General features: G+C 58.9%; 1 protein-coding gene and 1 long non-coding RNA gene across 3 annotated transcripts; one reads left to right on the top strand and one right to left on the bottom strand.

Moving 5' to 3' along the window:
* Positions 1-5,869: 5,869 nt before the first annotated feature.
* Positions 5,870-11,453, bottom strand: HINFP (histone H4 transcription factor). 2 transcript variants are annotated; one of them, XM_014600847.3, is made up of 9 exons: positions 11,273-11,453; positions 10,941-11,167; positions 10,696-10,807; positions 9,674-9,826; positions 9,310-9,387; positions 9,104-9,224; positions 8,829-8,967; positions 7,661-7,785; positions 5,870-7,269 (listed from the first exon to the last, which is right to left on the bottom strand). In XM_014600847.3, exons 1-9 carry the CDS (start codon positions 11,418-11,420, stop codon positions 6,777-6,779), a joined length of 1,596 nt encoding a protein of 531 aa, XP_014456333.1. In that variant the 5' UTR covers positions 11,421-11,453; the 3' UTR covers positions 5,870-6,776. The 2 variants fall into 2 exon arrangements, with proteins under 2 accessions (XP_014456333.1, XP_019345731.1); XM_019490186.2 differs by having other exon boundaries at positions 10,941-11,197.
* Positions 11,454-11,583: 130 nt separating this feature from the next.
* Positions 11,584-13,145, top strand: LOC132246534 (uncharacterized). Its single transcript, XR_009457873.1, has 2 exons — positions 11,584-12,467; positions 12,621-13,145. It is a non-coding gene; the product is annotated as an uncharacterized LOC132246534 (long non-coding RNA).
* The last annotated feature ends 1,426 nt before the right edge of the window (positions 13,146-14,571 follow it).

Consider the following 14,571-nt stretch of genomic DNA (forward strand, 5'->3'; position numbering starts at 1 on the left):
CTGCACATCAGGTCCCAGTGCTCAGCCCTGCAGACAGCTGATCCCGGGCTGGGGCATGGGGGCAGGCAGGCCGCCTGGTGCCTGGGCAGCAGCGAGGTGCCTGCAGGAGCACTGGCGTTTCCTACCTGCGCCTGGCGCCTGCTGGCTCGTGGCCTCCTGCTCGGCTGGCCAGGACTCTGCTGCTGCCGGGAGCTGACTCAGGCACCAGCCAGGGCCCTGCTCCATCCATCTAATCTCTGCGCCTTGGGGGAACCAGCGCAACATCCGGCCTGGCTCCCGCCCTCTGCAGCTGGCTGGGCGAGAGGGGGGACGAGGGGCGAAGGACTCCCTGCCCGCTTGTCGCATCGGCTTGTGGCATTGCCTTAGCTTCCTCCGCGCAGCCCTCAACGCCCTTCGTGGCAGGGGTCTCCATGCCACGTGGCTGCATGCTGCTGGGGTTGGTGCCAGGGAGTAGCTCCTGCCTGGAGCCCCTAGTCCAACTGAGCAGGGGATGGATGTCTGTGGCCTGACCGGGTGCTGGCACCCACAGATGCCAAGGCTGGGAGCAGCTGCTGAGCTCAGCTCGGGGACTGGACCTAGCTGGGCCTTTGGCTGCAGGGGACACCTCACTCCACAGCTTGACCTTCCTGGCAGCCCCAGCCCCAGCCCCTGCCAGGTCCCGGTGTCCCAGCAAGCCCCATTAGTCACGGTCTGCTCCTGCATCACAGGGAGGAGACGCAGACACAGGAACGGCCCCTGGAGCCCTGCTCCTGCTCCCCTGTTTGCAATGACTCACCTGCCCCTGGTACCTGATCCCCTTCCATGCAGTTCCCCTCCTTACAGTGTTAAACCCAACTGACAGATGGGGAAAGCAAGGCACGGGGACTAAGTGACTTTCCACTGGTCACCCAAGGAGTTGGTGTGAGAACCGGGGCTGAGCCCACCTTGCCCCAGCGCCAGGCCAGCACTGCAACACCTCCCCGCTCAGCGAAGCCGGGCTCTTCAACGCAGCCTCGGCCTGGAGAGGGGGACGCACCTCCCACGCCAGAGTCCGGGCCCCCATCCATCTGTCCAGGGGTTGCTTGTAGCTGGTGCTGGCTAGGACTGGGATGAGAGACCACAGCTGGACCCAGCCTGCATTCAAGGTGAGGATGCATGTGCACGGGTGAGCCCAGGGGGATGGGAGTCGGCTGAGGAGATGAGCGGCAAGGAGGGTGGCCCTGGGGTGCCACAGGGGACGTGCCTCCTGCCTCACACCGGCGCCCTCTCCGCCTCAGACACAAGCCCCCGGGCTGCAGGTGGGGGCTTCAGTTGGGGTGAGCCAGTCTCTGGGGCGGGGGCGCAAGGTGCCAGCATCCAGACCTGCTCCCCCCCTCACCCCCCCGTTGGGTGCTGCCCCCTGCTCGCCACGTGGAGAACTACCACAGGTGAGGGGGGGGTCCAAAGTGTCCCCTAGAGAGCACAGCCCCAGGCAGAGTCAGGCCACGGGCACACGCCAAGGTTTATTTCTCACGGTGCCTTTCCAGCCCCCAAAGAGAACAAGCTGCTGCCCAACACTTCAAATGCCCCAGGAGGGGCAGGAGCAAGTGCCCCCACTCTCCCCCCGAGTCCAGTGCACCCCATCGGCTGAGGGAGGAGGACGGCAGCTCCAGCTCGACCTGCCTGGGTCCCAGCACAGGACCGCCAGCTGTGCCCTAGACTCAGCCTGGCAGGTAGGTGTCAGCCCCCAATGGCAGGAGGGAAACTGAGGCAGAGCAAGAGCTTGTGGCAAGAGGGCTTGTCCATGGTCACGTCCAGCTCTCCTGGCTCCGGGTCTTGGCCCCGCTCCTGTTCTCTACCCAGAGGAAGCTGCAAAGAGTGTAGGGGAGAGACAATGGGCACCTGTCCTGCCCTCGTGCCCTTTCCCTGTGCACCATGTGTGCTGGGGTGGGCCAGGGAATCATACCCCTGAGGACAGCATTCGGCCCCCGTGGCTCCCCATGCTGGCAAAGCCGCCACGGTTTGAGCCAAAAGACACCCCCGTCCTGCTGCAACGCAAACCTGGAGCTAAACTGGGGATGGAGAGCGGCTTGGGATAGGCCCAGGCACAAAGAGCAGGCTGCAGCTAGCCCCTGGGCATGCCGGGAGGCAACAGGTGCTCTGCAAATGCAGCCTGCAGCTGGACTTGTGGGAATAGGCCCCAGCCTCGTGCTGCTGCAGGTGACAGCAGTAACAGGGCTTTTACCCTGCAGGCGGTTGCCCCTAGGAAGCAGCATCATTGCTCATGCATACACATGACAGGGGTCCAGACAAGGATGTGGCTCCTGGGGCTCGGCCCGTACCGCAGGGGATGTAGCAGTCGCACTCGCACACGTCGCAGCGCACGAACCAGCGGGCCCAGCCTGACTGCTTGGTGACGCAGCCCGCGAGGCGGACGCAGCCGTGGGCCAGTGCTGCCCCCGCATGGGTCCTGCCAGTGCACGAGGATGAGCAGTGCCCGTCGATGTCCTGCTCGTTGATCTCGACGCGTCCCCACAGGCAGATCCCTGGTGGGGCAGGGGATGGGGGTGACAGCAGCCTGTTACTGGAGGGCCGGGAAGGAGCCACCCCCATGGGGCTCCTCTCCAACTTCTCAGCCTCACCGCGATGCAGCCCGCTCTGGGGTGGAGCGCGGCACTCACGGAGGCAGGAGGGCTTGGGTGTCCAGCGGCCGTCGGCTTGGCAGGCGCTGGCCGGGTCCCCCAGCAGCAGGAAGCCAGGGCGGCAGGCGTAGCGCACCACGGAGCCCACCCACCAGTCGTTGCCGTACACCACAGAGTTGAAGTCTGCTTCAGGCCGCCCACAGTTCACTGAGGACAAAGAGACCTGGGGGCCCCGCTCAGCCGAGAGCAGCAGGCCGTGGGTCCCTGCCCTGGCACCAGGGGAATGCCAGCTCCACTCCTACAAGGGCTCTGGACCCACAGAGATGCCACAGGTGCATGGCAGGAGCAACCCTGCTGCAGGCTGCGCCAGGGCAAGGGGACGTGGTGAGCGTACCAGCTGTTGCTGCCACATTGTGCAAGCCGCAAGGGCATGCATGGAGGCCCCAGTGATGCAGAGGGCTGAGGGCAACGACTGCCATGGCCTCAAGCATGCGAATGTGCCCTGCTCCCCCCAGGTTGCACAGGGTCACTCAGCCCCCCCCAGAGCCCGCGGTGCCCCCGTACCTCGGCAGAAGGACTTGTACCCCAGCCAGCAGCAGCTGCCGTTCCCACACGGGCTCCTCTTCAGCTCCTTGTGCTTCCCCTTGCACCCCCCCAGGCACAGCGGGGCCGTGCCAGACCAGTACGTGTCTGGGAGCTCTGCAGTGGGCGCAGAGCAGGACCGAGTTACTGGGCTGGGGTCTCACTCCCCAACACCAGCCTGCCCTGCTCCTCCCAAGCCCCATTTCCCTCAGGCCCGGCAGAGGGAGAAGGGCTGGGCCAGGCCACGCTGCCAGCGGGACAAACACGACGTTCTGGGGAGCTTTGCAAAGGGATGAGTCCTTGCAGCCACCCCTGGCACACGGCTCGGAAGGCAACAGCTTGCCCACTGCCTGTCCAGGCCCCTGCATCTTTACTGCACACAGGCCCTGTGGAGGGTTCAGGGCTCAACCATCCCACCTGGCCCGCAAAGCCCCCAGGGCCGGTGCAGTTCCCAGTCCCCCGATGAGCAACTCAGAGCCTGCAGGGCCTCAGTGACCCAGGCAAGACCTCTCTGCCTTGCACAGCGGGGTGCAGACACCCCCCTCCCGTGCTGCTCATGCAGTGAGGCCACAGCCCCCAGCTCCCCAGCACTCACCTTCCTGCTCCTGGCTGGCAGCAAGCCCAGCCAGCCCCACAATGAGAAGTCCCAGCCACATGGCGCCCGAGCAGAGCCTCCTCTGCCCACCAGCCAGCCCCAGCCTGGCTTTAACACTCCTGGTCCTGCCTCTGCTGGTCTCCAACTGTGCAGGTCATGGGCCCTGCCCGGCCATTTCCCCCCCGGGGTGCTCCCAGCTGGCTGCCTGCCGGCCCTGCTCCGCCCAGAGCCAGCCCTCTCAGAAGGGGAGCTGTTCCCTTCTGCTCAGCACCGGGTGGGGAGTCACAGCACCTGAGCAAGGAGCTCCCATTAATCCCCAGTCTCCCCCCTGCAGATAATCCTAGCAGAGATTACCCTGGCCATCAGGCCTGCATTTAAAGGGACACCCTCCTCCACCCCAAACAGGTCACCAATGAAAGCAAAGTCCCATGCAGTAGCAGACAGCAACATCTTGCTCAGGCCCTACTCCCAGAACCCACCTCCACTCCTGGGACAGGACAGGAACTGCCCAGCACTTTGCCCGGGGATGCCCAGGCTGCTTTGGGACAGGAAGAGTAGGACAGCTTTGGGCCCAGCCCTGCAGCAGCACCAACACGAGGGATGCCTCCACGTGCCCCAGCCCAGACCGTTTCATGGAATGGATCATCATTACAACTCAAGCCAGCCCTTGCTCATCCCTGCCACCCACTGGGGTAAGTATGGCACCAGTGACGATGGTGCCCTTCCACCGTAGGCCTGAGGCCACTCCCAGGCGACGTGGTCGTGGCTGCCTGAGCCATTTCAGCTTCCTCTCCCACAGAAAGTCCCTTGGGAGAGGCATCCACATGCCTGCCCACCTTGTTGTCCAGCACCTGGCATACACGCTGCCCAGGCCCAGAGCGCACATCCCTGAGGCCTGTGGTCAGGGTACGCCTAAGAGCAATGCTTGTGCTGGGTTCGTAATCAGGCAGCAAGCACATGACCAAAGCTGAACAGAGAGCGAGGCCCCCGCCACCATCCCACGTGGAGCTCCAGGATACAGGACAGAAGCGGTGCACACTGCCTCAAGAGGCTGCCGAGGCCAGAACCACAGCGTAAGGACCCCCCAGAGCCCAGGCCCAGCCCTCATGTCCATGTCACGAGGGAGACAAGACACCTGTTTCTCAGCTTCCAACACAGACACTTCCCTGGCTCCCTCCAGGGCCCTCTGCTCACCACTTTCCTGCAAGATGGGAGAATCCATCTGCTCCATTTCCCCAGGCAGCAGCTGCCTGGAGGAGGAGGTGGCTGCTTCCCCACCTGGTCTAGCTGGTGCTACAAGGTACGAGGCCTCACGGTAATCCAGTGAAGCAAGTGGAGACAAAGGTCTGGAGTCCCCTGTGCTAGAAGGCAGCCAGCTTTTCTGCAACTCAAACACAGGGCTCAGACACAGCCCTTCCAGAGCTGTACACAGATGGGGTAAGAGCTTCAAGCTGCTTAGATCAGTGCCACAGGCCACATGGATGCTCCCCAAGGGCTATGCCAGCTGTGCTGCAGTTCAGCGTAAGCCCATTTGGAAGATTTCTCCCCCACTTTGGGCGGACTACAGCATTCAGCTCCGAGGCCTGTGATGTCCAGCCAAAGTGGGGCCGCATCCCCAGGACCTCAGCACCAGGAGGCAGCTCCCCAGAAAGAGATCTGAGAGGCACTGGGAAAGGTGGCCAGAGCTGGGGTGGGCACCTCCCAAAAAGCTCATCGCCCACCCCCAGAGCGGAACAGGGGTACAAGTCACCTATGCTGGGCAGAGCTGCCCCAGCTCCTCACGGCTGGGCTGGGCTCAGGGAGCATGTTCCTTGCACCAAGATCCCAGCCACGCCAGACATGAGCAAGCAGGAATGGACCTGCAGAAAGGCCTGATCCTCCCTGCAAGGGGATGTGGCTAACATCCTTCACCCACAGAGACCTTGTGGGCATCGCTTTGGAACTGAGCCAGTGCTGCTTGAACCCACACAGCACCGTGCAAGGGCACAAACCCCCAGGCCCCACTGCTCGCTCTGGCCCTGCCCTGTGGGGTATGCAGGTGCCCAGAATGATTTGGAGGGGGGGCATAAAGCAGACACAGTATGCAAGGGGCTGGCCTGGCATGCAGGACCTTTATTTTTCACGGTGAAATGCACTTTGGGTAACCCAGCACCTGAGCCCCAATGTGGGGAAGGCCACAGGCAGGAAGCCGAGGGGGCACAAAGGCAGCACGGGAATCCCACACTGAGAAGGGTCCCCTCGTGCTGGCACCCCATGAAGGGCCTTGCCCTGCCTTCCCTCAGAAACCAGAAAGATGGGGAAAAGACAACACTAACACTGTGACAGGAGCTTCCCCAGGCTGCTAGCACAGGGATCAGCCCACTGGGAGAGCCAAAGGCACAGTGTTCACCCACACAAGATGCCAGACAGACGATGCCTGGCTGGGGTTGGTCAGTACTTCCCAAGGCAAGACCAGCACTCGCAGCCTCCTCCACACGGCCACAGGAGCATGGTTCTGGCTGAGCCAGGCCTTGGCCAGGAGCCAGTAGCAGCAGGGGCCCAACCTTCCTGCCAGGAGCCAGCATAGAGGACACAAAGAACCAAACCTCCCGGGCAGGATGGATGGTATCGCTGTCACCGAGGCTTTGGTGCCCTCTTCCCTCCCTCGAGCTGTAAGCCACTTCCCATCACAGCAACCCTCAGACACTGCCACCTTCTCCTACTGGAGACAGGACAATCCTCCCCCAACCCCATGCGCTTACCCGCCCACCCTCCCCCTATACCAGCTTGCCTCTGCAGCTGGACAGCACAGCAAAGGGATCTGGCCACAACTCCCAGGAGGAAAGCAGGTTCTGAGACTCCCATAGGCAGTGCCGTTACCCTCAGCTCTGGTGTTAAGCAGTTTGGACAACATCTGAGGGTCCCAACCTGGTGATCCCACAGGCTCAAATCTAGGCCAGCCCCACCTGAGGTGGCAGGGTCCCCCGGGGCTCCCCGAAGCCAAGCACAGGGAAGGGACCTCACACTATCTGTATGCCTAGTTCCTCTGCTGTCTTCTGCAGCCGGTCCATGACATTCTCCTCCGGCTCCTCGGTGAGGCCACCGGGCGCAGCTGCCCACTCCTCAGGGTACGTGCTGGCCATGACGTAGAACACTGTTTCACTCTCCCCATGCTCATTGGTCTGGTTCATGACATGGATAATAGTGTCAGATGGGGTGCTGGGCTCTTGCTTCAGCAAAGCCCCTGGCTGTGTTGTCCCAGGGCAGGCCACAGCGTACAGCAGGGGCAGTGGTGTGGCCACGTTGTTGGCTTCCTCCGGGGAAGCCTCCGCAGGTGGTTCCACGATGATGACCTGCAGGTTGCTCTCGTCCTCAGGCAGGACCACGCACTCGCCGGTGCCATCCAGTGCCTCGCCCTGCTTCTCCTGCTCTTTCAACAGCTGCTCAGTCAGCTCCACGCTCTCGTAGCGCACCAGCTGTAACCGCATGTAGCCATCCTCATGCTCCTTGTACCTGATGGGTCAGATGGAGGGACAGTAGAGCTGGCAAGCAGGACCAATGCAGCTGACAGAAGCATTTACTTGGGGCACAGTCCTGCATGCCAACACACCTGATGGGGCCACTCAGGCATCAGCAGGGGCTGCTCTCCTCTCCCCCTCCCCAGGAAATAATGCTGCAGCCTGGACCATGGGCAAGCCCCAAAACCAGGCTGCTCCTGGTCCATTAATGTGAGGGCGCAACAGGGGAAACCTTGCCAGAAGCGTCAAATCTAGCACATCAGTTGCCTCTCTGACCCCCAGCCTGTAGGCCCTGCATCTCCACACTGCCCTGATCTCCTGCCCAGCTCTGAAGTCTGGTGATATGGAGCAAGGGAAGGGAGAAGGAGGGCCAGAGTTCTAGTTACCTGAAGCGAGGGTGGCCCGAGGGCCACTTGAACTGATGCTTTTTCCGGAGGTGTACGGTGAGGTTGTTGCCACGTGTGAAGCACTTGTCACAGACGTGGCACTTATACCGGGGCTCTGAGTCACCCTGCAGAGGGGTGAGAAGGAAGGAAGGAAGGATGCAACAGTCACAGCTCCCAGCCAGCAGCCCCGGGAGCTCCCATTTGACAGGCGACTCTCCCACTTGCTCCCCAGCACACCCCACTGGGCAGGCTAGGGGCACAGTACTGCCATGCAAGCATGGAAAGGTAAGGCCAGGGCAACAGACAGCACTGGCAAAGGGAGGCCTCCCACATACCCCAGGGACCTGTGGAGAATCACGCAGCAGACAGTACTCCCTCCATTGCTGGTTTTAGCTCTCCATGCCCTTGGCTGAGAACTCTTTCAGGAAGCATCTGTCTGTTTACCAGTACCATGCTTGCTCTTGGTAAAAAAAATCTTTAGCACTTAAGAGTTGCTGCTGTTCCCGGCACCAGTCCCTGGCAGGGAGCGCTTCCCTGTTCTCAGCCCAAGAGCAGAGCTCTGAAGAGACGAAACACCAGAATGAAACGACGGAGAAAACTCCACGGTCCCCAGAGGCCCCAAACTGGCCCATCCAACACCAGAGCTGCTGAAGTCATCGGCCCTGCTGTGCGGGGGATATTGGGGGACAGCCAAGACAAAGGAGCAGCTATGTGCTAGCAGGTACTGCATGTGAACACACTGACCCAAGCTCGGGGAGATAAGCTGTGCAGACCAACAGCCTCACAGGTAATTGGGACCTGACTCTTAGGTAGGTACCTTAGGGCAGGTCTCCACAGTGTCCCCAGAGCTCTCGGGCAGGGACACTCCAGAGCATGCCCTGCCCACCCCCCAGGGCCCTCTCAAAGGCAGTGTCCAGCAGTCTCAGGGGCAGGGTGGACCTGGGGATTCCCTCCCAGGGTGCACTGAGGCTACAATGTAGATACACCCTAGACCTCAGTTTCTCCCTGTGCATGGAGGGGATGACTGCATTCCCCTCCCTTCACGCGCACATATTGTTTCTCTCCACGTATAGGGCCTAGCACGAGGGATTCCCAGATTTGCTCAGGGCCTCCCAACCTTCCAGAGAAGCGCCAACTGAGAGTGGCAGAGCCCTGGGGTGCCTCCCACCTCATGGACCTTGCGGTAGTGCAGTTTGATGGAGCACAGGGAGCGGGCGGAGAAGCTGCAGCCCTCGAACTCGCAGCGATAGGCCGGCTCTTTGCTGTGCGTGTCCAGGTGTTTCCTCAGACCAATTAAATTCTTGCAGCTGAAAGGACAGAAGAGAATGAAGCCGAATAAGCAAGCAGGCCCTGTTCTGCCACTAGCCCCCTGAGAAGGACTCTTTCCTGCAGCCAGCACAAGGAGAGGCCTCGCCTTCCTCCCTGAGCCCTGGCAGGGCCCACCTGTAGTCACAGTTGTCACACTTGAAGGGACGTTCTTCGCTGTGGCGGAAGCGCATGTGGTTGCGCAGGGAAGAAGGCAGCGGGCAGGTCATATCGCAGAGAGGGCACTTGTAATGGTTCACTGAAAGAGAGGGACCGAGGGAGCTGTTATCACGGGCCAGGGAAGGGAACACACCCAACGAGGGGCAGGGGAGGACATCGCTCACCGTGGTGCCTCATGTGATCACGAAGCAGCCGTTCAGTGGCAAACCTCTTGGAGCAATGAGAGCACTGAAACCTCTGCTCTGTAATGGAGAGGGAGAGAAAGAGTGGTGAAATGAGATCGGAGGCAGTAACTAGTGGCCAAGACAGACACTTGCAGCCATCACAGCATTCCTTGGGCTGCCACACGCACAAACTGGGAAGCACTGAGTTCCAAAACAACCTTACTGTCTCCAGTAACTGGGAACAAGGGACGTGGAAGCTGGGAATAAACACAGAAACCAGCAAATCCCTCTCGCTTCTAGCTGCAGGCCCAGTCTCAGCGCCCCCTGCCCCAACTCACAGCCCAGGGTCAACCCCTGTACTCACGGTCCAGGGTAGTCTGCCGGCGGATGTGGTCAAAGAATTTGGTGTTGTTGGCAAACATCCCCCCACAGGTTGGGCAGGCCACCACCTTTTCCTGCGTGTGGCTGCGCAGGTGCTCCCGCAGCTTGCAGCGCCCCTTGAAAGTGCAGTCACAGTCTGAATGCAAAAGGCAGAAACAGATGCTGGTCAGAGCCATGGCAGAGACCCAGGAGCTCTGAAACACTGCCGGCAGCACAAAGGAAAGCGGCTTGAAACCAGCCAGCTCCACCCCAGGGAAGCCTCCAGTTTGCTATTCCACTGTGCGACCGGTTGTCACTACCCACAGAGGCCAATGAAAGATGCACTGTAGACAGTATCCTGAGGCTTCACCCAGCTTGCAGCCACCACCCTACAGGACACACGGTAGCAAAGGCAGTCACAAGGACGAGAGCCAGCACAGATGCTTCCTCAATAAGCACTGGCATCGTGGCCTTAAAGCATTACAGCACTTTAGCGCCGCTAGACCAGCACGGCAGCAGACAGACGAAACGGCTGCACACGCCCAGCCGACGTTCATCTCCCTGAGACCGGGTTTTAAAACAGCTTCCTGTCCAGTCTCCCCAAGCTGAGCTTGGCGTACGCTGCTGTACAGGAGAGTGAGCAATGAATGATGCAGGGGCGCTCAGAAACCCCTAAACTGGTGTAAATCACTATACATACAGTAAAAGCTGTTATCCAGCATCCCCGGGGAATGGGGGATGCTGATTAATCAAATACACACCGCCCGGTGTCAGTGTGCCGGGGGACAGGGAGGAGGCCCCCGCGCAGGCTGCTTTGCCCCGAGCCGTAGAAGCAGCAAAGAAAAACTCGGCTCGCGGCGGCGAAACAGGAAGTCCCCCGGAAGCGCTACTTCCGGTTCCACTCGGATGCCGCTTAATAAGAGTTTTCCGGCTAACGAAGAGCCGGCGAACACAGCTTTTGCTGCCATTTGCTTCCCAACCCCCTTGGCCCTCTCCCCAACGAGCTCTCACGCGGCTGTGGGGTACCTTTCCAGCCACACGCCACCACGTGGTTCTCCTTCCCGGCCACCTTGTAGTCCAAGCAGAAGCTGTGATCCTCCACGTGCCGGTAGAACCACTCCGGGTTGTCGAACGACCGCTGCGGGGCGAGGGGGGCGGACAAACAAACGACCCTGACTCTCCCTCGCCTCGGCCAGAGACCGGAGCGCTCGCTCCGATCGAGACGCGGAGTCGCGCGCGCCCCCCGGAGCAGTGCCGCGGGCGGCCCTCACCTCGCAGTACTCCCACAGGCACTGGAAGTTTTCCTGGATCTCCGGCACGATGTTGCGGCTCTGGAAATCCAGCTGGCAGTGGCTCAAGTCCGGCTGGCTCTGCAGGGCCTGCAGCCCCCACTGCTTGAGCTTGGCGTGGTAGCAGTGGAAGTAGACGTGGCGGATCAGGTCGGCCGAGTTCTCCGGCGAGCAGAAGCCGCACTCCTGCCACAAGCACGTGTACTCCTCTGCAACGGACACGGACACGTGCCCCGGGTCTGTCAGGGGCCGCATCGCCATCAGGGCACGGCTCCCCCCACCCCGCCCCCAGGCTCCCCCCACCCGGGGCTCACCCAGGGGGTCGCTGTCGTCGCGCTGGGCGCGGAGCTGCTGCAGGTGCTCGGAGACGTGGGCGCAGAAGGGCTCCATGGCGGCGGCCACGTGGCTGCAGCCGCCCCACTCGCACTGCAGCACCAGCGCCTCGCGCCGCCCCGGCGCCATGTTGCCGGCCCGGACCTTTGGGCGCCGCCCGCGGGGGCACGCCGGAGCGCGGAACGTGGCGCACTTCCGCCGCGCCCGCCAGCCAATCAGCGCGCGGGACGGACTGCGCGCGGTGCGCCGCTGAGCAGCGTCCGGGCGGGAACTGCGCGGGCAAAGTGGTTCCGGCCGAGTGGCGCCGGAAGTGGGGAGGAACAAGGCATGAAGGGTGACCTTTGACCTCGTTGCCCCCTTAATCTAAGGGATCTTTGACCCCGTTAGTGGAGCTGCGGGGTCAGGCTCTGCGCACTGCCCTTTGACCTCACCTCACGGGGGTCAGGGCCCAAAATTGTGGTGCCCAGCGAGGGGCCGGGGTCGTGTGTGCACCCGTCCACGCCTCAACAGGATACAGTTGACCCCTCCACAGGAGCCCTTCCCGCCCCTCGTACCGTGGTACCCCTGCTGGGTCGTCCCCCCGCCGGGACAACAGCTCGTCCGACGGAGCCGATAACACCGATCGTCTCCTCCACCCAATGTATCCGTCCCACTTCCAAAAATCGAGCCCGGACGCAAGGCGGAGCGGAGAGGCACCGACGCCCGCCACGTGGCGCAGGAAACGCTGCCGAGCTCGAAGCCTTCCTGCCCCCCGGGTCTGACTGAAGAGTCGTGGTTCGTTAGGTTTCGGGTCGGCGCTCCTGTTGCATCCCTGCGCGCCTTCAGATAGAAACGGTCTTGGAGCCTGGGGGCCCGGGGCGAGGGCCGGCTCGCGGCTGTTCTCGCCGCGTGTGCGTTTGTGCCCCCGAAGTCACAAGAGAGCTCGTATTGGGTTCGTTCCCTTCACGTTCAACATCATGAATGACAATGCGAAAACTCATGCAAATAACACTAGGCAAATCAGAGGCAGAAGTTCCAAGTCAGTGCATACAAACAGCAATTTTGCTGTGAAAACAGACGCGAAACACAGGGACTTTGAAACCTTCCTATAATATCTTCCTTGCGAACAATGATTTCTATTCTCTGGCTGATGTGTGTGTGTGTGTACAACACACTCGTTATTAACGAGACAGAAAGGTGATAAGGGCTTCTTGCTTGGGTTTTTTTTTTTTCCTGGTGCCCTGAAATGCTTAATAACTGGAATCATCAGATAATCTCATAACACTGTCAACATTTACAGACCATAATTTGAATCTCTTTTCTTTCCTCTGTTCTTCTCTCTCTTTACAGAGTCCCTCTAATTACTACTGTTTTCTCCCCGCCCAACACAAAGAGCGAAATCCCCCACTGCATAATGAATTCAGGACCAGGATATAAAAGCTTCAATACTGTGGTTTTCTTAAAGATAATATCGACGGCAGCAGTCCTGGTGTTTCTGAGTAACAACAACAAAGAGGTGCACAGTCCCACAATGGAAAGATACTTATTATTTAAGGAAACCTCTTAGTCACAAATTTTCCAGGGAAAACGTTTTTAAAAGCTTGGGGTGTGGAGGTGGAAATTTGTATGTCCTGGCTTTGGTAGCATTTTTCCATGTGTATTTTTAAAAACATTTTGCTTCCCTCTTAATACTAGAACTATTTATTTGCTAATGTATGACCCAAGCCAGGAAAACCTATTGATTTCAGTTAGACTACTGATCAGCTTGAAGTTAACCGCATGCTTCGGTGTGTTGCTGGATTGAGGCGGGGAGGAGGGGTATTATGGATAGTACCCTGCTTGAGAAAAAATAAACTGACTTTTCACAGTAGGCATCACATACATCAATGGGATGAACACATGCTTAAACCTAAATGGGTGCATTAATATCTGCCAAATCAGGCCCCAAGTGTTCAGCATCTAATGAGAATTCACACGGCAGCTGCTTTTCACAGTGAAGCTTGCAGAAGTGTGAAACTCTGCAATATATTATACCAACTGAAATGCAGTCAGTCACCCATGTGCTCAGGGTAAACACTGACTGTTGTATAAACATGTAACCCCCCAGCATCCTATAAGATTACAATCACAATAGTGACAGCTGGAGGTCCTGGTCAGACACAGCAAATTAACTATCGGCTTTATGTTGCACGTTCCGAGATAGCGTTATATAGCAATACATGGTGTTTTGTGATAACCCTTAACAATAAACAACAAATATCCCCTTATTTAGTGGCAAGGTGAGGGATTTAAAACCAAAATTTGAATGACGCAACTCAACATTCGTTCTTACAGTTGCGCGTCTAACACCTTGTATTAGGAAACAGGGCAGTGAGGTTAGCCAGGTAGCAAATACAAGTCAAAATCAAATGCAGTTGGATAAAATGTGGCCTGTTATGGCGATGGGTCAATACACAGCTGGCTGTATAGCTATATCCTATGACACATCCTGATTCCACAAATTAAGCTTCATGGAAGATGCATGGTTAAATCCAACAGACTGCACAGAAAATCTCGTCCCTATGTGACTGGAAAGGCAGGTGCATGTTAAGAGCTTGGTCTGCTGTAGGAAAAGCATTGGTTGCGGTTGGATTTCATCTTTGGCTAATTATTTCCTGGGTACAGGAGACAGAGCAGTTCCAGGTCCCAAGGGCTTTAAAGCAATTATTTTCCATCAATAAAAAAGGCATGGAGAGGGATAGACATTTTCAGCAATACAGGGAGAGCAATCCTAGCTGCACTGCTGCCGATAGCCCTGGAACAAAGATTTGCCCTGGGTCTGCAAACTGGTGGTAAACCAAGCAAATATGTTTGAGCTGGAAGCAGACAGAGCTGGTGCAGAGGTCTGACAATGGACTGACCTGTGGAAAGCTGTGACTACTTAGGATGCAGAAACATGATGCTTTTATGTGACCTCCTACCCTGGCCTGACTTCACTATCCCACCTGCTGCTGCTGTCATCAACCTAGGTTCTCTTCTCCCTGCCCCAGGGACTGGTCTCCTTGTCAAAGTGTCAGCCCAGTGCTTAGGATGATGGGGGCACTGATTCCTGTGTCCTGCCTGCAGGGTCTATTGAGATAAAGGCAACAGCAGTAGCTTCTGCAGAAGTGAATTTGGAGGTGGAAAGGGAGACAGAGAATATTCATCAGCGATCGAACCACAAGAAACTTGTGGATGGGGAGAACAGTCTGTATGGGGTGAGATGACATGAAGGAGGGAGAAAAGAGGTCTATCAGAGACTCCAATATCCAGGAAGGGCATG

This window comes from Alligator mississippiensis, chromosome 16 (genome assembly GCF_030867095.1).
Source record: "Alligator mississippiensis isolate rAllMis1 chromosome 16, rAllMis1, whole genome shotgun sequence".
Lineage (NCBI taxonomy): Eukaryota > Metazoa > Chordata > Crocodylia > Alligatoridae > Alligator > Alligator mississippiensis.

What these genes read in the sequence shown, in the direction of transcription:
- HINFP (XM_019490186.2), bottom strand. Translation starts at nt 11,420, where the DNA reads ATGGCGCCGGGGCGGCGCGAGGCGCTGGTGCTGCAGTGCGAGTGGGGC. An exon ending in TGATCACATGAGGCACCACG is followed by an intron (nt 9,225 to 9,309) that starts GTGAGCGATGTC and finishes CCTCTCTTTCAG; the next exon opens with TGAACCATTACAAGTGCCCT. An exon ending in ACTACCGCAAGGTCCATGAG is followed by an intron (nt 7,786 to 8,828) that starts GTGGGAGGCACC and finishes ACCCCTCTGCAG; the next exon opens with GGTGACTCAGAGCCCCGGTA.